Here is a 27,113-nt window from a genome sequence, read left to right as displayed (position 1 = left end):
TACCCTAATATTAAGCCCGTTGCTAACTGCAAAGCTAATAGTGCTCTAGAGGCAGCCTGTACTTTTGCCTGCACACTTACAGGAGGGAATCAAGGCTGTAGTTCACGAGCATTCTGTTTATAAGGTTTTAATGTGTATGGTGGGAGCCTGGATGCTGTAAGGGTCTGCGTTGGCTCCATCCCACCACGAGCTCGGGGAGAGGGGGATAGTGATGAATGAGAAATGTGTCTACGTGAAATTCTGGCGTTCAGAGCAATGTTTTATTCATGGTGTGCAACTTCGAAGGGCGTCCTGGAACTGCAGCAATGACTTGCAGGATTTCATGGGGAACTCTTCCTGGGTAACGTCCCTCGGTGTTACTGTCAGGGAAGCAGCAGCTGGTTCTGGGCAGGGATGGGCTGATGGTACAGTGTTAATTTGGGATGAGAGGAGGCCGCTCTGGGCTCATTTAGGCTCCTGTATTGAGGTCAGCTCTCAGTTCCTTCTTTTACTGCAGCTTTTGCTTGCAGAATGGTGTTCTTGCACGGGAGGCCTGCTTCTGTTTGCTGCTTGAGCTTTGTTTCAGTCTCCAACAAAACGTGATTCCTCCTTTTCTCATGGCTCTGTGCTCAGCCTTTCATGGTAATATTGAGCTATGTTTGATCTTGGGAGATGAAGCCTCAGCATACCTGCAGAAGACAGATTCGTATCTTGCTATTTTATGCTTAGGGCTTCATGGCTTGCCACAGGCCGTACTTAGAACTGAGGCCTGCCTTGGTGTGATGCCTGGGGGGGTTGTGGGGGCAGAGTCAGATGAGGTTTGGCTGTCAGGCTGGATGGAGAGCTGTCTGCTGAGAAGGGGCTCCTCCGTCATAAGCTGAATTTCCTCTTGCTGTCAAAAATAGCATGACTCCAAAGGGCAGGCAGGGTGCCAAGCTGAATTTGGAGAAGAGCACGTTAAGGAAGCCCGAGTCCTTCCAAGTTACAGACTGAGCAGGCTGCAATGAAGTCAGAGCTTGGTGAAGAAGATGATCCTTGTGTACTTCCTGCCTTTAATTTTCTGTTGTGTTGCTTTTTTTTTTTTCTTTTTAATGTTGCCTTCCTGTGGCTCCCTGGGCAGCTCCTGAGCGCAGCTGGCAGCGAGGTCGTGGCACTGCCCGGGGAGCTGCCTGTTCCCCTGGCAGCACAGCTCCAGCTCCTCCTCTTTATTCAAAGCAGCCAAGGCAAAACCAAGTGGTTGGACATCCATGCTGTGAGATCTTAGAATGGTTGGGGCTGGAGGGGCCCTCTGAAGGCTGCCTGGTCCCACTGCCTGCACTGAGCACAGCTCCATCAGGTGCTCAGGGCCCCATCCCCTGAGCGTGGCTGTCTGTAGGGATGGAGCAGCACCACCTCTCTGGGCAACCTGTGCACTGCTTCACCACCTTCAGCATGAAGACCTTGCTCCTTATATCCAGCTCAGTCCCTCCTCTTTCCATCCCTGGGCCCTGATTTGTGGCTCTCCTCCTGATGAGATGAACAAGATAAGTGAGATTTCTTATCAGCGTTGCTTCGAGCACTGAGAGGACATTCCTTAAGAGTCTGAGGTAGGATCCTGGGTGTAAATGCAGAGTGGGACTGAGAAGGAGCTCCCGAAGCCCTTGAGCAGCAGTGTCTCATTTCTGGAGGTGGCATGCTGAGGGTTTAAGCCCAGGGAGGAGCAGGCTGCTGGTTTGGCACTGCAGCAACCGTGCTTCAGCACCAGAAGGTTGGAAGGAGCTGCAGTGCAAGTAGTCTGAGTGTTGGCAGCAGTTCTTCCTTTGGGAGCTCACAGCAGTGAAATCCTTGGGACACCAAAGTCGTGCGTGGCACAGCAAAAGGAAGGAAGCAACACGAGCGATCTTGAGGTGCTGAAATGCATTCAGGAGGTGGTAACATCTAATTCATGCTCCATATATAGCTTATAAAAACCTTCTTTTGAATTGTCTACATGGCTTCTCAGTCTGTGGAGTGCTTGGAAAACGACAGGCACCTCCACGAGCTTGGTTCTTCCCTTTTTTGTGTGATGCACTTGCCTGTCCTTTGGCAAGTAATGTAGCACAGCTTTTGAAAGAATGAAGTGAAGCATGTCTGGGATGCACAGTGACCCAGCCCAGGCAGACTGGGAACTGCTGGAGAGAGCCCAGCGGAGGGTGCAGGGATGGTGGGGGCCTGGAGCACCTCCTGATGGGGGCAGGATGAGAGCTCTGAGGCTGTGTACCTGGAGGAGAAAAAGCTGAGGGGGAATGTGAGCAGGAGTCGGGAGGAGGGGGCTGGGCTCTGTTTGACTCTTCAGGAATCCCTAACCCTACCCACACCGGGGTGGTTGTGTGCCCCACACTGCTCAGCTGTATCTCTTTCATGCAGTCACAGCATGGTTTGGGTTGAAGGAGATCTTTAAAGGCTGCCTGATCCCACTGTCTGCACTGAGCAGGGACCCCCATCAGGTGCTCAGGACCCCATCCCCTGAGCGTGGCCGTCTGCAGGGACGGGGCAGCATCACCTCCCTGGGCAACCTGTGCACTGCCTCATAGCCTTAAGCGCAAAGACCTCACTCCCTATACCCACTCCCAATCTCCCTCTGTTAGTTGGAAACCATCTCCTCGTGTCCTATCCCACAGAGCCTGCTCAAGAGTCCCCTCCTTTCCTATAGCCTCCCCCCCCCCCCTTTAGACTTGTTTGCTGGAAAACTGAATCATTCTTGTTGTGCATCCCCCGTGGGCGCGTGCCAGTTGCAGAGATCAGAGCTTGTGCTGGAGTGTGGGTGATGGTGTTTTTGCTTTCTGTTTCCTGGCTTTTTCAGAGCCAGCTTTGGTGGTACTGTAGCTTGCCAACGAGCCGTGCATTGGTTTGGGTTTTGGAAGGCATTTCTTTGGCTGCTTCAGTTCAAGCAAACCTCAAATAAAATCAGCAAGCCCAAGTGCTTGCTGATTTTATTTGAGGTTTGCTTGGATGAGAGATATTCTTCCTTGAATGAGGGCCGGAAGCAAGCTGAAGCAAACAAAAATGGGAGCAAGCAGGAGGACGGGGCCTAGAAGTCCTCTGGAAGCTGCTGGGGTGGAGCTGGGAGTGGTGAGTGAGTGATGGAGGAGATGTGCCAGATTTCTGAGGAGCAGATGGGGCTCTGGTGGAGCTGTGGGTATCCCTGCTCATCGCAGAGCATGGGACCCTGTGGTCTTCAGAGGGCCCTTCCAGCCCAAAGCATGCTGTCATCCCAGGAGGCCCCGCTGGGACCGTGGTGGAGCACCTGACTTTCTTACTGTTGCTCCTTCCCTAGTTAGGCTGACACAGAAGGCCTGTGTGGAAAAAGAAAAAGCTCTGTATGCTTTTTGTTGGTGTAAAGCATGTTGCTGGAGGAGCCTGCTGGGCTCGGATCTTCTGGCAGCAGCTCTGCTGATGGGTACCAAACATCTCAGCAGTGCTTTTTTGTTCTTTTCCCTTCCAAGCTTCCCCTGGACCTGAAGCCCAGCAGCCAAAGCCTCCTCGGAGCATTTGGAGCTGGGTGCTTTTTCCATTTACCCTGCAGAGCATTTTCTCCCCTAGCACAAAGAGCAACGTTCTCAGTTGTGCAGGTCGAGGAAAGCAGCATGCAAATGGGAAGCTCCTTTTGAAAAGCAGGGAGTTGGGGTCAGAAGAGCAGCTCAGGAGTCCAGAGGTGATGAAGATGCTGAGAAATAAATGCCTGTGAGGTAGCAGCGTGGTGCTATGTATTAAAGGGGCAGCTTTCCTCAGCTCGTTAGTTACTGAGCAGCTCGGCAGGTCCTTAAAATGGATCGTAGTTGACTGAAAGTGTCAGCTTGGGAGTGGGAATGAGCAAGGACGTGATGTTGGCAGTGGGAAAGATGGGTGGAAAGGCAGGGGACGGCTGCTGTAAATCACAAGGCTGTGGTGTGATGCTTGTCACACCCTGAATGCTGGGAAAGAAGCATCAGGACAACGTCTGGGGCCACTGGGACAACAGCTGAGGCTTCCAGTGAGGTCTGGCTAGGCCACAGCGTTTGGGCCATGAAACACAGCCCTGGATTCTTGGCTGCTCGTTGCCACGCACACTGGGCCATCTGTAGCTCACACCAAGCTATGGCAGCTCCTCACCCCCAGGAGTGCTGCAGGAGTTATCATCCAGCTCAGAAAACGTGATGGCATTGAGCTCCCTGCGTTGTACACAGCAGTTTTGTGAAGGTTCCCTGCAGCCTCTGCTGCTGCAACACGCTGCTGTGGTGCATGGGCAAGCTTCTCTGAAACACTGCACAGTGCTTGGCCGGGAGCTTAAAATAGCTGCTGGTCTCAGTTACTGCTATAATTACCCGTGTCATTTCATCTGTCTCGTGATTTGCATATCGTTTTGCAGATGTCCAGATGGAGAGGAAGATACATTTGCAGTCGGCCCGAATTTGTGAAGAGCGTGGTTTAAGCTGAAGTTCACTGCTGGGAGTTGGGGTGTTACGGCTGAGAGCTGACACACAGCAGTCAGGGGTGAGGTCAGCAGTGAGAGCACAGGAGCAGCAAGTGTTCCTTCCGTGGGAGGGCCTGTGCCCACGCTGCTCTTATCAGGAGAGATATAAAAATGTTATGAGGGATTGCTGATGGAAGGGGCTGTGGTCCTGTGACCAGAGGACTGTGATAAAGCAGCTGCTGCTGCTGCAGAGATGCTGTCAGCCCTGTGAGTTACGTTGAGGACCTTCAATTGTTGTCTGAAACACTGTCTGTTCTGCTCGTGTTGGAGGTACTGAGGCCAAAGCTGGGTCAGGAAGGGGAGCGTTTGGGCTTCAGTGGGGCAGGAGGCTTTGTGTTGTTCAGCAGGATGATGGAGGTGATAGAGGAGTTCGGGTTTTGTCCATGGATCAAATATTGCCCGGGCAGTTCTTTGGGCAGCTTTGGGTGCTCTGAAAACACCCAGGGAATGAAATTCCCTTCTGACAATGGCACGAAGAGGCAGCGGGAGCCAGGATTTAAACCGAGGAGGGAGTGCTGGTCGTAATGCTCAGTACGTGGTAATAAATACCCAAAGTATCTGTTAGCTTCCTTTAGTGATGTGTTTGTTTACTGCCTCAGCGTGTGGCTGTGGGAATCCAGAGCTTCCTGTGGCACCACTGAGCCTCAGAGGGATCGCTGCGTGGACGTGCTGTGTGCTGGAAGACAGCAAAGGCTGTGGGATTGATTTTAGGGCTGCCTGAGAGTGAGATGAGGGGTTTTAAGGTTTAAAGTTAACCCGGGAGGTCTGAAGTGATGATCCCAGTCCTTGATGCTTGTGTGTGTGTGTGTGTGTGTGTGCTGCAGCTCTGACTGAGAGCTTAGGAGTTCTCTCTGTGAAGGGATTTCCCAATGAGAGACCTGCAGATCACAGCTGTGTGGTGCTGTCCTGGTGCTGGAGCTGACAGCAGAGCTGTCAAGGCATGGGGGGAAAGGCTTGGGGAGCTTTCCAGGACACAACACAATCATAAAATCCTCTGAATTGGAAGGGCCCTCTGAGGGCCATCACATCCAACTCGCTGCAGTGCACACGGGCACCACAGCTCCATCAGCTTTGTCCAGGGCCTGATCCTCCTCGCCTTGAAAGTCTCCAGGGATGGAGCATCCACCACAACACTATGTAACCTGCTCCAGTGCTCGCTGTGAAAGACCTTGTATCCAACCTTACATCCAAAGCTCTTGGCTCGGGGGGCCTGGCAGTGAGTTCTGTTGATCAGCTTGCCATTCACAGCAATCAGTTTCCTATTGATTGCTTTTAGGCTTTTCTTTCCCAGTGAACTTGGAGCTCTGGAGTGCAGTGACATCTGCAAACGTTTGGTATTCAGTGACGTGGAGAGCACTGAGCAAGAGCATCTCTAGAAGAGAAGGTAGAAAAGAAACACTTCTGCTGTACCACGTAGTGCTTTTTTACATCTGATGACCCATTTGGGACAGCACCATCTCTCACAGGCTCAGTGCTGCTGGCTGCGTGATGTCTGCAGGCCCCTGCTGTGCTCTGGGGCTGAGGAGGAGTATGGGGCTGTCCGTGGTGCTGGGATTCGAGCGCAGACATCACAGAGCTGGGGTGACACCGTGCTGCTTGCAGGGCTGAGACAGGGTCCTTCCAATCTCTGCAGTTCAGAGGTGCTGGGTGATTTATCTCCGCTGTGAGCACAGAAGTGTCCAAACAATGCAGACGTTCTGAGTTTCTGTAATGAAGTAGCTTCGAAGTAGGAATCATTGCTCTGTCAAGCTTGTTTTCAAGTCATGATTTAGGGCTTTTCTTCTCGCCCCTGCTCTGCTGTGCTCAGCTTATCCCTAACATTGGGCAAATGCTGGGGAGAAGGGACCACATCAGATTTACAGACCTGGCACAGTCAGGTCTTGTGTCCTCTGCCCGTGGAGTTTGGGGTTGGATATATCTTCAGCTGCAAGATTACTGATAAGATGATGAGAAAATGTCTTGCTGTGTGTTGTGCCATCGTGCCTGCTCTGGGTTCTGACGTGTGCAGGACTGTTCAGGCTCCAGGCTGCGCAGCCCCAGCTCTCATCCTGTCCTCATAGGATCATAGGTTTTTGAGGCACTCCTCTGGATCTGCCCCACCAGATCGGTGTCCCTCCTGTGCTGAACACTCCCCACGTGGACACAGTGCTCCAGGTGAGGTCTCCCAGCACAGAGCAGAGGGGGCAGATCCCTTCCCTCACCCTTTTTGGCTGTACAGCTCTGGATGGGGGCACAGTGCTGGCTCGTGGTGCTGCCCCCACCTGTCCCCCCACGCAGGGCCTTTTTGGCAGGGCTGACCCTGGGCTGAATGGGCAGAGTGCTGCCCAGCTCTGTGCCCAACCCTGCACCCCAGGAGCTGTTTCTGCACTGCCTTACTGCCTCCGTAGCGATGGGGGCCCCAGCCTGGATGTGAAAAACGTGTACTGTTGCTGCAATTATTCTTGGAACAAGTGAAAATGACCTTTAGGTTTCCTTGACAACCTATAACTTTCTTTTGAAGCGATGTCAAGAAAACAGACGCGTTCTTGACTGAGGTACAAGTCTCACAACTGAGTCTGAGGGCTGCAGAGCAGGGGGGCTGTTAACCCCTAATGCAGAAGGGCAGGGGTAATTAAAAGGAGTTCATTACAAGTTTATCTGGATGACCAGCGATGGCTTCTGCAGAGTATTAGTCACATACAGGCCAGCTCCCAGTGCTGTTTGAGTGAAGGGTTAACAATAACTTTGGTTAACGATAACTTTTTGATGTTTTCTTTTTCCAGGATAGAGAGAGAATTCACACTGGATGAAAATAATTACCTGAAGCTGGGTGTATTCCAGGAACCGTAACCCAAATGTTTCTCTGTCTGTGGAGAAGATCTCACGTTTGAAATAACTTCTACTGAAGGTACTGCCTCTGCGTTTCCTCTTAACTGGAGTTGGTTGCATGTGAGATTGTTCTTTGCCCTGAATACCTGGAGGCGTTTGAGAGGCAGCTGTGGTGCTGCTGGGAAGCTGCTGGTGAGCTTGAGAGCTGGTTGCACGGGTGTCCCATCCCTGGATGCATTCAGGGCTGAATGGGATGGGATCCTGAGCAGCCTGACCTGGTGGCTGGCAGCGAGCTCCCCTCCAACCTAATCTGTTTTATGCTAGTTTTGGGTGCTGCCACACCTGGTGGTTTGAAACAGGAGAAAACGGTTCTAGAAGGCGTTTGAGAGCTGTAGCACGTGGGTGGTGACAAGATATTTGTGGTCATCTGTGCCAGCAAAATGCAGAGAAGTAGAAATCAGTTGGCAAATCCCAGTGCAGCCCACTGACGAGCGCAGTTGTTGCGGAGAGGTAGCTGGCTCGGGGCTGGTACCTGCTCCCACTGATGATGTGGGAGGGGAAAGGTGAGTGGGGGGCACTCCAACTTTGTCAGCCATCGGTGGAGTGGTTTATTCTGAACCAGAGTGGCTGCAGAGCATTTCTGGGGAGGCAGGAGGAGTCTCTTCCAAACCTCTTTCCTGTGAACTGCTCCAACGAGTTCACTCCGTGTTTGAGGAGAGCAGAGCCTTTGTCCTCTGCCACCTCCAATGGCAGTAAGTTTCTCACAGGGCTTTTTCTCCCTGTGTGGAACCTAATCTTAATTAATCCTTTGTTCTGCCTGCTTTAAAATTGGCTGCTTGGTACCTTTGAGGTGTCTCTGTTATTTGGTTTGTGGTAAGCTGTAAATAACCATCTCTTCACCTCCTCGGTACCGTTTGCTCTTTTCTTTGCCTCTGCTGAGCTGAACTCATCCATCAAGCCGAGTTGAATGCATCTTCCCTGGGAAGCTGTGCGTGTTCTAGTTCTGCTCAGTCACTTTGAGGAGACTCTGCTCCGACCAGCTGTACTCGATCCAGCTCTGCTGTCTCTTCTGACACAAGCTAACCACACCGGCGCTCGAGATACGAACGCACGATAGTCAGGAGTGATGTCACGCCTTCGGTTTATTTGCTTATATGTTCATCCTCGTGCTCCTCAGAGCTCCTTGGCTGCTGATCAGTACTGAGATCCTCGAGCAGTGACTCCGAGGTCCTCTTCGAGCACTGTAACAAATGGGATCTGTTTGGTTTGTGTGCTGAATGCTTTGTTTCTTCGGAAGCACCACGACACCTGGCAGAGGGAGGCTGCTCCACTGCTGTTCCCCCTTGTCCTATCACTCTCAGCCTGTTTCGAAGCTCCTTTAGGAGGGGAGGTCTCCCTGCAGCCGTCCCTTCTCCGGGCTGCCAACCTCCCCCACCTCCCTCAGCCTTTCTGCACACGGAGGTGCTGCAGCTCCCACCCATCCCTGTGCTCCCTTCTTCCCCTGCTCCCCCAGCCCCATATCTCTGCCCGGGGGCCCTGGCCAGGATGCATGTACCGCTGCTTCTCAAGCCTGTCCAGGTCCTTCTGGATGCCATGCTTTCCTTCTGTCACATCAACCTCATAACTCAGTGTTCAGCCATCAGCAAACTGCTAAGGATGCACTCAGTCACAGTGTGTGTGTCACTGATAAAGTCATCGATGAGCTCCGGTCTCAAGATGAGGGGACTGCAACTTGTGACCAACGTCCTCCTGGGCACAGAGCTGCTGGAGCTTGGGGTGGTGTGGAGCAGAAGGGCAGCCTGGCTCAGAGCTGATGGCAAAGCAGAGATGTTTGAGGACCTGGGAGCTGCTTCACCAGGCGTGGTGGGCAAGGCAAGGTGCTTGTCCTTGTCCCGTGGAATCAATTTCACTCAAAGCAATACCATCTCTACGTGTCACCTGGCTTGTAAACAGGCACGCTCTTTGCTGTGCAGTTGCACAGATTGGAGAGTGCAAGATCCATCAGCACTGGCACAGTCTGCCCTGGGGCAGCGGGGGATCTCTGTTTCTTAGGGTTATTCCAGGACCGTGGGGATGTGACATTTGGGGACGTGTTGGGGTGAGTTGGACTCTGTGATCGCAGTGCTTTCTTCCAGCCTCTCATTCTGTGGCTCAGTACAAGGTTTTCAGGTGAACCATCGATCCCTCTGTCCTTGTCCATCTGTCCCTTTTCAGTTGCGTGTTGACACATTGCAGAACCGTTTGCTTTAAGCAAACTTTCTGAAGGCAAGTTGGGCTTGAAGTTCGCCGGGTTAAATCGTGGCTTTGATTCCCTGCAGTCGTCGTTCAGCAGCTGCACTTTAAAGCTTGTGGAGCTCTTTAGATACTGTCAGGCCCTGGAGATGGGTTGTCATCCAACTCGCAGGAAAGTGAGCTTTTCTTTATCAATTCTACAAATCTCTCCTTTCAAACAAACAAAAAAAAAAATAAAGGAAGGAAATTCCATATTAAAAAGAAGGAAAATGAATTTCAGGGATCCTTGCCTGGTAAAACTGGAAAGGCTGAAGGAAGTGAGACCTGGGGGGGATCAGTGCTGATGTGACGTTTGTCCTTCGTGTTTTTACTCGAGGAAGACGTTGCAGGAAAGTCAGAAGTAACTCAGGAACGTTTTCTTTCTGGAAACAGGTGGGATAATGCACTGCTCTCAGCACTTCCACGTGTTTCCACTTAGTTACTAAGTGGAAAATGTACAGTCTTTTTATCGGGAGTAGCCTTAAATAAGCTTAAATCAAAAACCTGTAAATCTTGGTGATTTCCTCCCAGTTTCCAGGACGAGGTGCCAGCGTTGGTTTCTGGTCCCCCAGTGGTCGTTTTCACTGATCTCACTGTACAGAGAACATTCTGGAAGGTATGAGACCGGCGTGGTGTGCGTGTGCCCGTGTTCACATTGCAGAGCTCAGGGCAACTGTGCCAATGGTACAGCAGTAATCCCAGACAGAATAATGCCAACGTGGATTTCAGAGAGTGAAGACCGAGAGAGGTTCAGGGGCAGGAAGAGACACAGAGTGCTCTGCAAGCACTGCAAGGTGCTGTAGGCTTGGTGCTAACACAGGTCTCGCTGTTCCAGTTGATGAATTTGAGCAATCAATGATTGGATGTTTCTTCTCTAGCAAAGGTTGAGGTCCCTGTACCAAACTGAATGGTGAAGGCTCTGAGGAGAACTCTGTCCATCCCCAGCACAGTAACTGAAACAGAAGCCGAGCACCAGGGTGGGAATCCCAGACACAGAGAAGGATGAGGTGAAGGAGGACAAGAGGGGTAAAACAGTCTCCAAATGCCCCCAGTGGAGAATATATATATATATTTATGCTCCTGCAAGCAGTACAACAAAAAGCAGCAATGCCCCAAGCCTTCCCAGCCTTGAAGGTGATCCTGTGGTTCTGTTCTATGGTTCCACGACTTCAAAACACACACAGTTAGAGGGCTCTCTTTTTTCCCTCCATGCTGTTAATCATCTACCCCAGAATCTGTGCCGTCACGGGTTGTTGTGCCAGTTCCTGCAGCCTCTGCATACCTTCTAAGCATTAAAAAAAAAAATCCCTGCGGCGTCGTGTTGGCAAAATAGCGAGCGTTTGAATGACAGCTGAAACTCTACAGCTCTGAAATTTAGCAGAGCTCCCCACGAGGCAGCTCATCTTCAGAAATGGCATTGCGTGGCAGCTCAGAGGGAACGTGGGCCACTCGTGGAGGGTGAACACCAGCACCTGTGACGTGGATGGCTCTGCAGATGTTAGGCCCTCGTCTTCGCTGCGAGCCAAGCGTGCTGGTGCCTACCAGCTCTGCAGGTATCTGCTCCACGCTGTTAAGTTTGTTTTAAGGACCCAGTGGAAAGGTGGTGATCCCTAGCTCGGCCAGAAACGTGCTGGAAACGTTTTGCCCTCTATTCCTGTACAGAATTACCAGACTGAGGAGATGTGGCTCCTCGGAGGTGTGCGTGTCATACGTCTTGCCCAGAAACTATGGGGAGGAGGAGGGGACGTGTCGTTGCCTGGAGTGCTCTGTGGGCTGAGAGAGGACTTTATGGAAAATCACAACCATTAATCCATTTACCACTGAGAAACACCAACCAGAGAGCACCTCTTGGCCACCTCTGTTCTGCTCATTTTCCTCTTCCCCCATCTGCATGGTTTCTCTATGCTACCGCCAGCGAGGATGCTCTTCCCTGTGCCTGCAGAGCACCCAACTCCTCGAAGCTCTTAAGGATTCAAACTGATTCTCTTCATTCTGAATCCAACCCATTTCTTGCCGTGAGTTACAGCGTGAAATTTGGTCTTGTTTTTACAGTGTGCTTTGTCAGAGCTTCCTGCAGGTGGTGGCCATCCACGCACGAGAAGCTGTGTTTTTGCAACACCAAGCAAAGAGCAGGAGAAAAACAAATGGCAGAACTGAACTGGGAGTTCATTTCGACACCAGGTGACTGTCACGGAGCAGCAGAGCACACAAGCTCTCTACTCCTTCCTTTGCAGCCCGTGGCTTGCTGCAGCACTCCCCGAGCTCCTCTTGCTCAGTGGCCACCTGTAGGACTGTCCCACTTCTATGCTGTTTCTTGCTGCCTTTTCCACTGCTGAGGGTGATCTGTGGACTGGCCAAGCTTCACGATGACTCTGAATGAGTACATTTCCATCTTTCCCCCCTCCCCCCCCAATACGTGAGCATTTAAAGAAGATAAAAAACCCCAAGAGTCGAGTGGCAAGAATGCAAACCTCAACTCTTAACGCCTTCGTCGTCGTGTTCTCGTTCTGATTTAGCTTTTTGTTCGTGCTCCTTGTTGTTTGAGGAAGGAAAGTGAAACTTGAGAAGCAATGTAACAGAGATTGTTTTGGATACGTCCGTGTCTATCAGCGGCCCCTTGGTATCTCAGGCGAACTTTGCCTCTACTACAAATAAAGGCAGGCTGCTGGTGGTGGATAACAGCTCGCTGAGGAAATAACCCAGTTAAGGAAAGATTATTTTAAGCTGGTTCACAGCTGTCCATCTCCACAACATCTTCGTGCTGCTGAAGATGTACCCAGTTTTAGGAAATTGGAAATGTAAGCGTGGGGACCACGTCGGGAAGTTGGAGTTCATCTTGAATAACCAGTGATGGTCTCATGCTTAATGCTTCCTCGTTGTTTTGTGTTCGGTAGCCAGAGCTCTCCAAGTGTCGAAAAGCACAAGATGTGGATCTGACCCTTCTCAAATCTGGCCATCCCAAACTACAGGAGAGCCAGCCCTTCCCCAGTCCTGCTGGACACGTTGTTGTTGATGCCAGCCAGGATGCCATTGTCCATTTTGTCTGCTCAGGCACACTGCTTGTGTTCAGCTGCCCACCATCACTTCCAGGTGCTTTTCCTCCTTCAGCTTTGGGGTTGGTGTGACTTTGTGTAGCACTCTGTGTTTGACCTGGTTTCGTGCTGTACAGCTGGATGCAGCCCAGCAATCCAGACTGCTCAGACCCTTCTGCCAAACCATCATAGGACCTCCTGAGACTGCAGGGATTGTTGAGTCCAACTCCTTGCTCCGTGCAGCATCACCCAAAATCCAAGTGCTACATCTGAGAGCATTGTCTCCTTGAGCTCTGTCATCTTGGGGCTGTGCCCACCGCCCTCTGGTGCAGAGCTTTTCCCTGACCCCCCACCTCTTCTGCTGCAGCTCTGTGCAGTTCATCAGGTCCCTCTCTGATGGTTTTATGTCCGACTGATGCTGTGGCAGCCAACCCGTTCCCAGTGCTTGAGGGGAGGCTGCACAGAGCACAGCTGGACAGTCCCTTCCCCCTCCTGGTGTCACTTCCATCAGCTGTAACAGCTCCCTTTCCATGGGTCTGCTCTCCAGCCTCTCATCCCCCAGTGTGTACAGAGCCAGGACTGCCCCCGTCCTATGTGCAGAGTTCAGCTCTTCCTTCTCAAACTTCACACGGTTTCTGACTGCCCACCCCTCCAGTTTGTCAAGATCTCTCTACAAGGCCTCTCTACCCTTAAGGGAGTAAACAGCTCCTCCCAGTTAAGTGTTGTATTCAAACTTACATGGTGTATGCCTTCAAGTCCTGCATCCGGGTGGTGGATGAAGACATGGAAGAGAGCTGTCCCAAAAACAGAGCCCTGCAGAACTGCAGCAGTGGGGTCTGGCAGCCTGGTGAAGCCCTATTGACTACAAAACTCAGATCCCAACCTGTCAGCCAATTGCTCACCCCACACATTATGTTTTTGGCTAATTGTATGCTGGGCAACTTGTCCAAAAGGATGTTGTGAAGCTTTGCTGAAATCCAAAAGGATGACATCTGTTGGCTTTTCTGTGGCCAGCTAGGTGGGCAGCCCTTCATATAAGAAGACTAAAGAGGACCTTCCCCTCATGAACCTGTATTGGCTGTGACCTGTGAGTGTGTTTTTCAGTTTTGCCAGGCACCGAGGTGGGACAGGCAGGTCTGTAATTAATTACCAGGGTCATAGGTTCATAAGGTTGGAAAGGACCTACAAGATCATCTAGTCCAACCATCCTCCTATCACTATCCCTACCCAACTACTAAATCAAATCCCTGTCATCTTTCTTGCCCTTCTTGAAAACTGTGGCAATGTTTGCCAGCTTCTATGGAGACACAGAATGATGAAGGTTGGAAAAGACCTCTACGATTAAGTCCGACATTCAGTGCATCCCCGTCATGCCCTCTGAGCCATGTCCTTAACTGCCACATCTGTGTGTTTCTTCCAGTTGACTGGGACCTCTCTAAATCCCCAAGACTGCTGTAAAATAACTGGGAGAGATCTCATGATGACATCAGACAGCTCTTTGAGAACCCTGGAACAAATCCCATTGGGCCCCGTAGACTTCCATCCATCCAGTTGGAGCAGCAAATCCTACTCAAGTTTGAGGCTCTCTGAGGGTTTATCATTCGTGCAGTCATGGTTCTCCATGTGAGGACCTTGGAGTCCCAGGACTCATCTTTGGTACTGAAGACAGAGCAGCAAGCTGGTTGAATGGAAAAACTTATTTAGGCTTCAGGATGCACCAAGGAGCTAGCGAGGTCCTGCTCATCTGAGGATTGGGACCTCCTCAACAGCAAAGCATAACCATGTAGAACAGTCCCCTCTTGCAACGATGCAGAGACCAAACTGAGCTCTGTAGGAAGATCTGGCAGTCCTGCAAGAGGAAACAAACAAGCAGACCATGTGATTATTCAGCACACGTGGGTTTGTTCCTTCCTCTGCTCTGAGCAGAAAATAGTGTGTTGGCCTGTGAGGAAGAAGCTCGGGCTCCAGAAAGGGCCACTTCTGCTTTTGTCCCCCTTCAGTTAGAACTGTGCACCTTTGACTTTCATAGGGAGTGAGTTCCTTGCTGTGAGCAAGGTGTGCTTCTCTTGTTTCTCGCTGGCTCCCCATCTTTGATGGAGAGATGGGAGATGCTCCGTGCCTTTCATCATCTTTGTGGCCCTCCACTGTTCCCTCCTCAGGTTCCTTAACTCCAGCAGTAGGTTCCTAGTGCTCAGAATTGTGGTATTTAGAAGTTCCTCAGCTTTGTTTCCTGCCCTGTGGATTTACTTCCTAGCAGTAGGGATGGGCTTTGTTTCTCATTCTGTGTCTTGCCTCTCCGAGGCCGCCCCATTCCTTCCATATGGGATGGATGCCTGGGGGTCCTGAGGAGCAGAGCACGGGCATGGATGCTGCTGAGGTTCCTCAGTGAAGCTCAGGTTTTCTCAGTAGACATCCCATTTCTTAGTAGTGCTTCTGTTCCTACAGTCTCAAGAGATCATGGAGCACGGGCCCGCTGCTGAAGCAGGTGTGGGTTGCACAGGTCGGTGTCCAGTGGGCCTTGAATATCTCCATAGGAGATGACTCTAACCCCTCTCTAAACATCCTATTTCAGTGCTCTGTCACCATAAAGAAGTTCTTCCACGTGTTAATATGGGACTTCCTGTGTTCAAGGTTTAGGCCATTGCTCCTTGTCCTGACGCTACACACCACCGAGAAGAGCCTGCCCTCATCCTTTTTCCTCCCACCTCCCATTAGACCTTCACAAACGTTTACCACATCACCTCTCAGTCTTCTTTTCCCCAGGCTGAACAGTGCCAGGTTGTTTCATACAGGAGATGCTCCAGGCCTTTCATCATCTTTGTGGCCCTCCGCTGGACTCCTTCTGGGATATCCCTGTCTTTTTGGTACTGGGGAGCCCAGAACTGGACTCAGTCCCTGTAGCAGTAGGATGCCTGTAGCTCAGAGCTCCTCTGGAGTGGTTTTAGGGTGAGGAAGAAGAGTGCAGCAAAGGCTGAGGACAGTGCTTGGGCAGCTTTTCCTAAAGAACCATGGAAAGCTGTGGAAAAAAACATGGATCAGCCAGATTGGTGAAGAGCTTACCTTTCAAAGGTAGGATTTACATGTCCATGCATGCATACGGAATTGTCAGGGTTTCATGCTTTTTTAATCAGCTTTCCACATTTATAGGTGGAATAGATCCGTATTTAGGTTAACTGCGCACCCAAACATTCCTTAGATTGAGGCCTTTTATCTCAGCTTTTCTCTCGATGATTTTACAGTGAAGCACAGTTGGTTAAAAATATCTGAAGAACAGTTTGTAATGAACACACGATACGGCCAGGCAGCGTTGCTGTGAGGGTGTCACGTAGGTTGAAAATTCAGATGGCTGCTCTGAACTCAGAAATTCATGTAAGAGCATTTTCAGTAGCTGGATGGGCAGATGCAGAAGCTCTTGCTTCACTTATTGCTGTAATGCTGAAATTTAGCTGTGTTTTTCTTTTTTTTTTTTTTTAATATCGAGAATATTGAAAGCTCAGATTAGAAACTGCTTCTGGCTGCCAGAATCTATGCTATTTTTGGCAGGGGATTTGTTCCCAAAAGGCTGGGATCAGCCCACACTGATTGATCTGACACTTGGGCAGGTTTCTAGGCTGAACCTTTGTTTGCACAGCTCGTGGCCTGCTGGCTCCATGCAAAACTCGTGGCCTGGTACTCACATGGGCTGTCTGAGTGGCCTGAAATGCTTGATTCTGGATGTTTACATGGAGCCTGCTGTGTGTGACGTGGTTTTCTAGCTGTGAGGTATGGTAAGGATCCTATTTTTTTCTTATGGGATCCAGGCTGTGTACTTGTAGGATCTTGGAATGGCTTGGGCTAGAAAGGTCCTTAAAGATCAAGGAACAATGGAATAGTTGGGTTGGGAGGGACCTGAAGGATCACAGAGCTGTAGAATGGTTGGGTTGGAAGGGACCCTTAGGATCACAGAGATGTAGAATGGTTGGGTTGGAAAGGACCTTTAGGATCACGGAGCTGTAGAATGGTTGGGTTGGAAGGGACCTTTAGGATCACAGAGCTGTAGAATGGTTGGGTTGGAAGGGACCTGAAGAATCACAGAGCTGTAGAATGGTTGGGTTGGAAGGGATGTTTAGGATCACAGAGCTGTAGAATGGTTGGGTTGGAAGGGGCCTTTAGGATCACGGAGCTGTAGATTGGTTGGGTTGAAAAGGACCTTAGAGATGACAGAACTGTGGAATAGTTGGGTTGGAAGGGAGCTCATAGGTCATAAAGCCATTTAGTGGTTGGGTTGGAAGGGACCTTATGGATCGCAGAGCCATAGTATGGTTGGGTTGGAAGGGACCCCCCAACCCCACCCCTGCCTTGGGCTGGGTGCCCCCCCAGCTCAGTCTGCCCAAGACCCCATTCATGGTCTCGGGTACCTCCAGGGATGGGGCCCCCACAACCCTGAGCAGCAGTGCCAGGGCTGCACCACTTCTGGGTGAAGGATTTCCCCTCAGATCTGACCCCAGTCTCTTATAGTTTAAAGCCATTCCTCCATGTGCCATTGCTCTTTGCTCGTGTGCAGAGCTGCCCTCCTGTTTATCAGCTCCCTTTAAGTACCACAGGGCTGCAGTGAGGTCTCTTTGGAGCCTTCTTCAGGCTCTGCTTCCCATGCAGTGTCGAAGCTCTGCTTCAGAATGCTGAAGTCCAGAGCCAGCCGGTGAATGGGATGTGCAGGACTGGGAGAAGACAGCTCTGGGTGTAAGGAGGCCACAGTTTGTGAGTTGATAGTGGAAATATTTTGTTTATGATCTGGCCTTGCATCACCGTTAAGGTCTTTGCCCATCACCCCATCCACATCACAGAGAACAGCTCTGCAGGGGTTGTTGACATGGAAAAAAAGCTCTGAAATCCTCTCCCCGTGACAAATTTTGGAGCCCAGAGTGGAGCTGTTGGTGATACCCTGGGTAATGGAGCTAGTCCTGAGAAAAGCAGCCCCCGTTTGGTGAGTAGCACTGCTGCTTTTAGATATCCTTAGGTGCACAGGAGTGCAGAGCCCTTAACCTGAGGTGGGGCAGGGATTGCTCTCTGTAGGGCGCGTTTCAAGAACCGTGTGGACATGGTCCATGGGCACAATGGGTTGGGACTGGACTAGGTGGTCCTAGAGTCCAATGGACAGTGAGAGATAGGACAAAGAGAAATGAAGAGGAGAAAATGAAAATGCAGCTGGGGCTGAGCGTGGTCCTCGCTGACGTGAGGTGGTATGCGTGGTTCTGGGGTTGGGCTCCAGCTCGGTGGCATCTTTCATTTGTCATCACCCATAAAACCCAGTTAGAACAGCTGTAAAATGTGGATCCCCTGTGCTGACACGTGTGCAGGTTGTTGAGCATCATTGTTTCAGGGTGGTCAGGAGCAGAACTTGGCATCACGTTTCAAGCCGGATTTCAGCTGCCCTAAAAGGGCGCCCTTGGCAGTCCCATGAGCTGTGAGTTCTTCTGGTGGGGTCGGGGTCCTCCCCTGCCCCACTGATGACCACTTTGTTTCACATGTTTATGATACCTTTGAGGTGAACAGTTTCTGCTCTGGTGGTCTGTAAGGTTTATATTCATCAGCAGTTCAGCTCTGGTTTACTGATGGTGGAACTGTAGCGTGGCTTGGCCTGGAAGGTCCTAAAAGCTCATCCTGCCAGGGCATGTTGCCCAAAGCCCTATCCACAGCCTCAGGCACCTCCAGGGCTGGGACACCCACACTGCTCTGGACAGCAATGCCAGGGCCTCCCTACCCTCATGATGAAGAATTTCTTCCTGATATCTAAGCTAAATCTCCCCTCTTGTACGTATAAATAATGAAATCTGAAAATTGACTCACGTTCTTCCTTCCAGCGAGGTGTGTCCCACCACCATGTTCTGGAAGTTCGATTTGAACACGGCGTCGCACGTGGATAAGCTGCTGGATAAAGAAGATGTGACACTTCACGAGCTGATGGATGAAGATGACATCTTACAGGAGTGCAAGGCGCAGAACCGCAAGCTGCTGGACTTCCTCTGCCAGCAGCACTGCATGGAGGAGCTGGTCAACCTCATCACACATGAACCCCCCGTGGACATGGATGAGAAGGTCCGCTTCAAGTAGGTGCTCCTTTTCTGTCCTGCATGGAGAGAACGGGACGACAGGTCTGGATGTGAGAAATGAGTTGGTTTGTGACCACGTCATAGTTCTGGTTTTGCAGAAGAGCTTTCCAGCGCTGTGAGAGATTTCACAGCGTTTTTTTTTCCATTCCTAGTGAGCTGCCAGAGGTTTGTCTCTTCATTTTTAATGGCTTTTCATTGAGTTTGTCTAAACAAAAAAAAAAAGAAAACCCCGTGCCTTGCTGTGTATTCAGAACATTGCACGCAAATTAATCCGTCTCAGGAGTACCTTGATATGCATTCCTCATATCAAGTCGTGTTTATACATTCAGACCAAGTGCACACTTGAAAATATTTGCACTTTGGATTCAGGAAGTTTGATTTTCTTTGCTAAGTTTACATAAAAGGCTGCTCGGTGGATAAATAAATCAGAGCATCCGAGTGGGTTGCTGTGAGAAGGGTCAGTGCTGGTTATTGCTGCAGTTGCTGGCAGCGTGCAGGGAGGGCTGGTTTGATGAAGCAGTTGATCAGGTGTGTGTAGGTGAGCATTTGTAGGTGAGTGAATGCCAGGGAGTGGCTCTGCAGGAAAGCTGAGTGCTGTGTGCGTGAATGCTTCCACCTTGAGAGGTGATTTAGCAGAAGGATTAGTGTTACACCGTTGTCCTGCAGAGGTTTGTTTTATACTTTGCTTTAAAGCAGGGATGTGGAACACCACTGTTACCTGAAGGCTGCGGGGTCTCCTTGGAGGTCCCCAACCCCATGTGGTCTTTGGCACAGCTCAGGGCTCTGCGGGGATGCGGGGGACAGACAGACCCAGAGGAGGTGGTACTGTGATTTGTCTTTGGGTTTTTTGCATTTCTGGACCAGGGTAACTGGCTTTCCGTGGAGGTGAGCTTAATGCAGCTCTTTATCACATCTAGCCTGAGCCAAACTCAAACCCCAATTCTCTTATTGGAGAGGATGGGTGATGTGTCCATTCCCAAAGCTCGCTGAGGCACCGGAGAGAGGGAGGAGGGCCTGAGCTTGTTAAAAACTGAGGAGGCTTTTAGAGGAGGTGAAACCTAAGCAGGAGGAGTAAACTGTCTAAATCCAAAGGGAATCCAGTTTTTGGCACTTAGAATAAGTCAGAGAGGTTTTTGAACCGGAACAGGGGAGAGAAACTTGCTGGCTTTGGAAGGATGCTCCCTTTGGAGTGGTGCATGCTGCAGGACTGCAATCATCACAACACTTCGGTCCTGAGACCACAGAATCACAGAGTCCCCTGCAGCACAGTGAAAGTCGAAGATAGAAAGGGCTGCGAGAGTGGAGCACCCTGTAATAATGAGAGGTTTCACTTGCTGCCTGGTGGCAGGGTGTGTGTCACAGGGAGGCACAGTGCACGAGCTCTTAGGAGTCATAAATGCCATTTGCATGGAGCAGTGAGCCAGGAAGAAAAGGAGAAATTGCTCCTCTTAAGAGCTCTAAGAAACGTGTGTGCTGCGAAATCATTTTGTAATAGTAACCATAACGTACTCAAATTTACCATCCTTCTAGGAGCAAAAAAAGGCATCAAAACCAAATCCCAAGCTGATGATAACCCTGTTTGTAACAGGAAGAATCAAAACTGCATGTATGTGGAGCAGCTGGTCAGGAGCTGCAGAAGGCTGAGAAGCTCACAGCTGGCCTGGGAAACGTTTCAGTCACTCCTGATCCATGCAGAGGTGGTACTTAAGAATATTTTAAGTAGTAGGAAGCTGGTTTAAGGTAGATAACCCACTGTGGGTCAAGGACCACCCTCACAAAAGGAAGGACGTGGGGAAAGGATGCTGTGTCTGCTTGGGGCCAGACAACATGTTTCCAGCAACGTTTGCTAAAGGCAAAAGCTTTGGTACTCCATCAAACCATGGAAGGGCATTGAAGAACGTGTAGGGTGCAGAGATGGTCTGAGCACAGAGCAGGATGGGGCTGGGGCAGAGAAGGGAACTGTGTGGGTTGGGTTGGGTTGGGTTGGTGCCCACTTCAGTGGCTTCACAGGGGATCCACACGCGGTGATTCTCTTTAGAGGAGTGGTCCAGGGAGCTGTCTCATACTGGAGCATCTGTGGAAGAGTCTCAGGAAGAAAATCACTAGAAGAGTTGCCAAGCTGGTGCTCACTTGTGTGATTGAAAGGAATTCAGGTGCCTGGTCAGCCTGAAAACCACCAGAACTGAGTGGAAAATAAAAGTGAGTCCTTAAGGGGCTGCAGTGTGAAGTCTGAAGCAGCAAATCTGGCTCATGGATTGTGCACACTGAACCCCCTCCCTCCCCACTCCTGGGAAGGAGTGTCTGGAAAGCTGCCTGATGGAAAGGGACCGTGGTGTGCTGATGGACAGTGGGCTGAATATGACCCAGCAGCGTGCCCAGAAGGCCAATGGCATCCTGGCCTGGATCAGGAATGGTGTGGTGAAGCAGGACTAGGGGGGGCAATCCTCCCCGTGTACTCACCACTGGTGAGGTCCCAACTCGAGTACTGTGTTCAGTTTTGGGCACCTCAATGCAGAGAGGACACTGGGCTGCTGGAGTAGGTCCAAAGAAGGGCAGCAGGGCTGTGAAGGGCCTGGAGAATACGCCCTACAAGGAGAGACTGAAGGAGCTGGGGCTGTTTAGTGTGGGGAACAGGAGGCTGAGGGGAGACCTCATTGCTCTCTTCCAATATCTGAAAGGTGATTGCTGTGAGAGCAGGGTTGATGCCTTCTCTCCCCGGGGTGGTGGTTGAGTCACCATCCCAGAATGTGTTTAAAATCGGTTCAGATGCGGTGCTCAGGGGCGTGATTTAGCAGTGGATTGTTAAAGTGAGGGCAGTATTGGTTGCAGTTGGACTGGATGATCTCGAAGGTCTTTTCCCACGTGAGCATTCAGGCACTCACTGAACAGTGGCACGCTGCGTTGGGTCTGTGCCACTGAAATACGCTTTCTTCTGGTCAGCCTTCGGATTGGAGGTGACTTTTAGCTCTCCTGTTAAGAGGCTTTCAGGGATTCTGAGTGTGTTGAAACTGATACAGAACGAGCTGTAACTGGAAAGGAATTGAAATGCATAATTCAATGGTAAAATACCAATTTGTGACACAGTAAGGACCGCGTTCCCTTCGATGCGCCGTGCACGCCCATGACCCTCATTTCACCCTCGTTTCTCGTGGTGTTTCCTACCCCATGCAGGTCTGGAGGGAGGGGTTGAAACTTGCTTCGTGGCCTCCCCAAGTGCCCATTTCCTCGAGAGTTTCCCTTTGTGTGCCTGCAGGTACCCCAACACCGCCTGCGAGCTGCTGACCTCGGACGTGCCCCAGATCAACGACAAGCTCGGCGGGGACGAGACGCTGCTCAACATCCTCTACGACTTCTTGGATCATGAGCCACCCCTCAACCCTCTGCTTGCCAGCTTCTTCAGTAAGACCATCGGGAATCTCATCGCAAGGAAAACAGAGCAGGTACCTGTTGCATTTGCACGTCTGTAGGTGCCTCACAGATTCACTCCCTTGCGCTGTTTGCGTGGCCTCGTTGTGTTTTAGAGCTGAAAAACGGTGCAAGTCTTGAAGGTTGGAGTGGAAACGTGGGCTTTGGGAGGCTCTTGGTGCTTCCTGGGTTGGGGAATTGCTCACTCGTTTGGGCACCGTGGCACTGAAGCTCTGATTTTTGTACTGAAGTGTATCGGTACTTCTTGACAAGGGGTGGATGACCACCCACCATCTCCTTGTTACATAAACAGAGCCTCCATCTCAGCCCATAAAAGGGACACTGGAAATGTGCTGTGCAGTGTTTTAGGGGAAGACATGCGTTCCAATTCAGAATTGATTTTTAAAATGGAGAAGGAAAAAAAGAGAGGCAAAAGATTTCATTTTGCCCTGCCCTGAAGCAGCAGTGCTCTCTGAGAGGGTCCTCAGCCTGTGAGCTGCTTGGCAGCAGGCCTGGTTGAGGCAAGAGCACAGAGCATAGGAAACGTGGTGGCACCACATCTCTTTGTTGCTCTGGCAGCTGGTGATGATATTTCTGTTTTTAGGTGATCGCATTTCTAAGGAAAAAAGACAAATTTATTAGCCTGGTGCTAAAGCATATAGACACATCAGCCATGATGGACCTCCTGCTTCGTCTCATCAGCTGCGTGGAGCCCGCGACGCTACGGCAGGAAGTGCTGAACGTGAGAACGTGCTTCTTTTTTCTTTTCCAGATGGGGAGCGAGGTTGTTTGTCTGTTGAAGGGATGTCATTCTGTTTGTCAGTCGTTAGGAGAGCAGAGCTGCTTTTCTCAGTGCTGGGGGTAGGTGTGCTGGGTGCGTTGGCCCTGCAGCCCGACCGAGCCCGCGGTGGTGAAGGATTTCAGCACCTTTTTCCATATAGCAACCAGTGATTTACATCACTTGTTTTTGCTGGAGAGCTTCGACAGAGGAAATTTGTCATCTTTCCCTGTGTTCCGAATTGCAGTAATTGGTTTAATCCTGTGCTCTTTTCAAGAGCATATGTGACTTCTGGAGGTGATACCCCATGCCTCCTCTCCCCCCACCCCCTTTTCTCCTCTCTACCACGCTCCCTTGTGCACTGTGTCACTGTTTGCTCTGCAGGTAGGGCAGGTTTGTCTCCCTGGGTGAGGCTGCCTCGTCCCCTCAGTTGAGAGCAGCTTTGTAGGGTTGGAGGAGTGGAGCCCGCTTTGTCTCCCTGGCAGTGCAGCAGAGCAGCAGTGCACTGTGTTGAAACCTGTACTGTGTCTCTGAATCTCACTGCAGGATTTGGATGTTTGGCAAGCTTTGCTGCCCAGGCCTTGTGTGTCCACAGCCACATCCACATATCCAGGCTTCCAGATCCACACACAGCCACATGCGTTTTAACCCTTCCTGTTACCTGGATTCCACCTGCTAAAAGATTTCACACGGTCAAAAAAGAAAACAAATTCAAGATACTGTACAGTATCGTCATGGAGGAGAGAAAATCTGATGGCTTGGAGGCTTGAGAAGGGCAGAAAGTAACATGGCAACGTTGAGATTGAGGACTGCATGTCTGGAGCAGCCACGGATCAGCAGTTCTGCTGATGCTTGGAGGAAATCAAGACCCCACAGAGTTTGTTTGCCATATTTACAGAAGGAGAAATATTACTGCAACCCCATACCTGCACTGTTCTCCCTTTTGTTTCCTTACACCGTGCCAGCAATCACATGTAATGCTTTAAGGTTTGCACAGCTCTGGGCAGTACCTGAGGAGGTCTGATGTTGCACCAGGGTCTCCACGTTGCCCTCCAGCTGCTTCCCAAGTGGACTGTGAGCACCGTGTGTGCAACAAAATGCCTTTTACTGTATTTGTGTGACTTAGGAGGAGCTGGAAATTCTGTGCAGGAAAGGTTTGAAAGGTGCTTTTCGTTACCCATTAGGAAGTGCTGCTCTTGTGGGTACATCAGGTGTCCACGAAGACCACTTTTCCACCTGATGCTGCAGCACTGGCAAGAGCTTTCCCTGAGTTGGGTTGTCATAACTGCTCGTTGTGCTTCACAGCATCGCATTTACAGAGATAGCATCTTACAGCTGAAGTTAAAGCAAATGCTACCCTGCATAACAAGTCTGACAGCATCTCTCACTGTGGATTTCATGTTCACGCTGTCGTTAACTCAGTAAGTCGGAGATACCCTGATGACTGCAGAGGAGTCTGTCGTCCCCTGCCCTCAGTTTGAAAGATTCTGGGGGTGCTTGGGCTGCACTCTGCTGGATGGACCCTCTGAGGTGTGTGCTGGCTGCTCCTTGCTGCATGATGTTGGCCAGGGTGGAGGTTCTCTCTGTCTTCAGTAGAAGTGTTTGGCTTCCAGAGCCGAGTGGAGCTGGGCCAGCAATCCCACGAGCACTTCGGGTTGGCAGTGCCACAGAAAGAGGCAGCCTTGCTTCCTCTGTCCCTTCATGCGTGTTCCTCCCATCCAGCTCTTCTTGAGCCTGTGCCAGCTGAAATGTTCTTGTGGCTCCAGGGTGACACAGAGCTGGGAACAGATCCAGCTGAGAACACCTCTCTCTTGCTTGTGTTCTTTGCCACGATTGTGTTTGGCCAGATCTCTTCCTTGGTTTTGCTGGCATTGTTTTCTTGGTTGCAAGGGAGCAAAAGATCAGTGGATCAGCAGCAGCAAGGATGAAGTTGGCACTGCCATCTCATACCTCCTTAAAGCTTCAAGGGTGGTTATTCACTTCCCTCATGGGGAACTGGGGGCAGATGGTTTACGTGGCAAAATGAGAATCCTTTATCCACTTCCGTGCCTGAAAGAGAAGTGCTTGGTTCGTGTCGTTCAGATTCTGTTGTTTGGGAGAGCTGTGCCAGCAGGAGGAAGCCTGGCTGGCACGTGCCAGTCCTTCCTACTTCTGTCCTGAGTGTGTGAGAAGCACACGCTGGGTAAGGGAGCCTCCAGATTCAGGGTAAGTGCAGTGTAGGTGATGTGTTGTCTGCACTGCATCTTCACAGACCTGTCTCCTCCTCGGGTCTGGACCTTCACAACTGGAAATGTTTGAAAGAATCTTCATCAAAAGACCCCTGAAGAGGTCCTTCCAGTAGCTTGTCTTCCAGGCACTTACCTGCCAATATCCTTGGGCAAAGCCTGCGTTGCACTCATGGATGATGGCATGTTTTCTTTGATCACCATCATTTGATCCTGGAATGTCTCCAGATTTGTGAAGGAAATAGTTTCAATAACTTGCTTCTTAGGCAGCAGGAAGGCTCAAAACTAGGTTGCTTCTTGAGGCATCAAGAAGGCTGAAATATAGATTGCTGCTTGAAGCATTTTTCATATCAGAACAGATAAGTGGCATCCAAGGAGTCTGTCCTCCATCTCTGTGTAATTAGTGTAATCTTACCTAGAAAAATGTGAGGAGATCTGGTCCCTAGGATTGGTTTCTGCGTCTGATATTGGTGGCATATATTTGGAATTGATATGAAGCAGATCCAGTAATTCTGGCTATCTCTTACACGCTCGTCTTTGCCCGAGTGATAAGAAGTTCAGCTTTGTGACCTCCACAGGGGACAGTGAGTTTGTCTTCCCCAGTTCAAATCTGAAGGTGTGAGTGATGGGGCAGAACAGGGCAGGTTTCCACAGTAACTGGGTGGATGTGGTAGGAAATCTGCTGATGAATCCCTTCTCTTTGGGCAGTGGTGAGGAGCAGCCAGGGCCTGCAGCTCTCCTGGATGAGGGTCTTCCATGGAAACACCTTGCTGGTTCCGTGCCCATCTTCTCACCTCTTACATCTGGACTATCACGCAGCCTTTCAATCGGGGATTGATGAGGGCAGTGATGATAGCATCCAAACAGTGCTGCTGTGTGCTGTCCTGCTCTTTTTTTTTTTTTTTCCTGTTGTTTTTGCAGTCAACAAAATAGCAAAAAGAAGTCAGGCTCCTCAGCCCTCAGTGCAGGGCAGAAGCAGCGGCTCTCAGGACCACATGAGACTGCTGCAGGTTGTCCTGGGGCAGGATCAGTCCTCAGCTGAGGAAAGTTAAGCGACTGCTGACGTTGTGATCCTCGAAGGAATCGGACAGCTTCATCTTTTGGTTGCTGCAGAGCCCCTGGTTTGACTTCCAATCATAAAGCATGAGCTTAGTTTTGCTGTGACTTGGGAGGAATACCCAAGCCAAAGTCATGCTGTTATTAGGTACCTTGTCAGCAGGTTTAGAAGAAGGAGTCTTGTTGAAGTCCTGATGTAATGGACTCTTCTAAGCACTGATCTGCAGAGTTCACTTGTGGCACAGTGCAAGCTGGAAGATCCCCGTGGAGGTCCACTTCCACCTCTTGAGCAGATCCCACTGGAGCAGATTGTTCATGACTTTGTCCATATGAATCTTCAGAATCTCTGAGAGGAGAGACATATCCGGGCACTCATCCACTGTTCCACCACATCCCAGTGGAGATTTCTTTCCTTAGCATCGAGTTGGAATTTCCCTTGGACAGCTTGTCCCATCCTGGCACCTCCCAGAGCAGTCCAAGCAATTCCTGACCCTCACTCTGTCCTGCTGTTTGGGGTTGTTCCATCCTTGGTGCATTTTTACCTTTGTTGGTCTTCCTGAGGTTCCTCCCAGACCTCTTCTCCTGGTTTAGGCTCCTAGGGGTGATGGCTTTCCCCTCCAGCACATCTGCTGCTGCCCCCTGAGCTGGGGCTGTGAGCAACGTGGTGTAGTGGGAGGTGGAACTCTAGGTGATCTTAAAGCCCTCTTCCAACCCAAACCATTCCGTGATTGTATGTTCGTGGGCTCACTAAGGTCTTATTTTCTCCGTTTTCTAAGTATTTTAACAGCTTTAGCAGTACTGCTCCCCAGGGTTGATTCTTTTCTCCAGTGAGCCTGACTCTCCCTTCTTCCATGCAAAACGAGGGGCCAGGAAACGCTGAGCCTTTCCACACTGCAAATGAACCTGTTTAAATTCTGTTCATCCCTTCTGAGATGACATGATGTTCTCATCACTCCTGCACACGGCCACTGTGTCTGTGCTGATCTGGGAGTCCCTGCA

The 27,113-nt window shown here is 50.7% G+C and overlaps 1 protein-coding gene across 3 annotated transcripts in view; it reads left to right on the top strand.

The window, feature by feature from the left end:
- PPP6R2 (protein phosphatase 6 regulatory subunit 2) overlaps positions 1–27,113 on the top strand; it is a 58,917-nt gene that overhangs the window by 6,495 nt on the left and 25,309 nt on the right. The window contains exons 2-5 of one of the 3 annotated variants that reach the window (XM_065743856.1): positions 7,213–7,337; positions 18,406–18,647; positions 21,904–22,090; positions 22,660–22,797. In XM_065743856.1, the coding sequence (XP_065599928.1) occupies positions 18,421–18,647; positions 21,904–22,090; positions 22,660–22,797 (552 nt within the window). In that variant the 5' untranslated portion in view covers positions 7,213–7,337; positions 18,406–18,420. Of the gene's footprint in view, positions 1–7,212; positions 7,338–18,401; positions 18,648–21,903; positions 22,091–22,659; positions 22,798–27,113 lie in introns of those variants that run through there. The other 2 variants (XM_065743854.1, XM_065743857.1) reach the window with 2 other exon arrangements.

Source organism: Cyrtonyx montezumae, unplaced genomic scaffold (genome assembly GCF_038088225.1).
Source record: "Cyrtonyx montezumae isolate F1298 unplaced genomic scaffold, pur_monq_1.0 scaffold_3, whole genome shotgun sequence".
NCBI classification, from domain to species: domain Eukaryota; kingdom Metazoa; phylum Chordata; class Aves; order Galliformes; family Odontophoridae; genus Cyrtonyx; species Cyrtonyx montezumae.
Note: the sequence above shows the minus strand (reverse complement) of the source record. Positions and strands in the feature narration are given on the sequence as shown.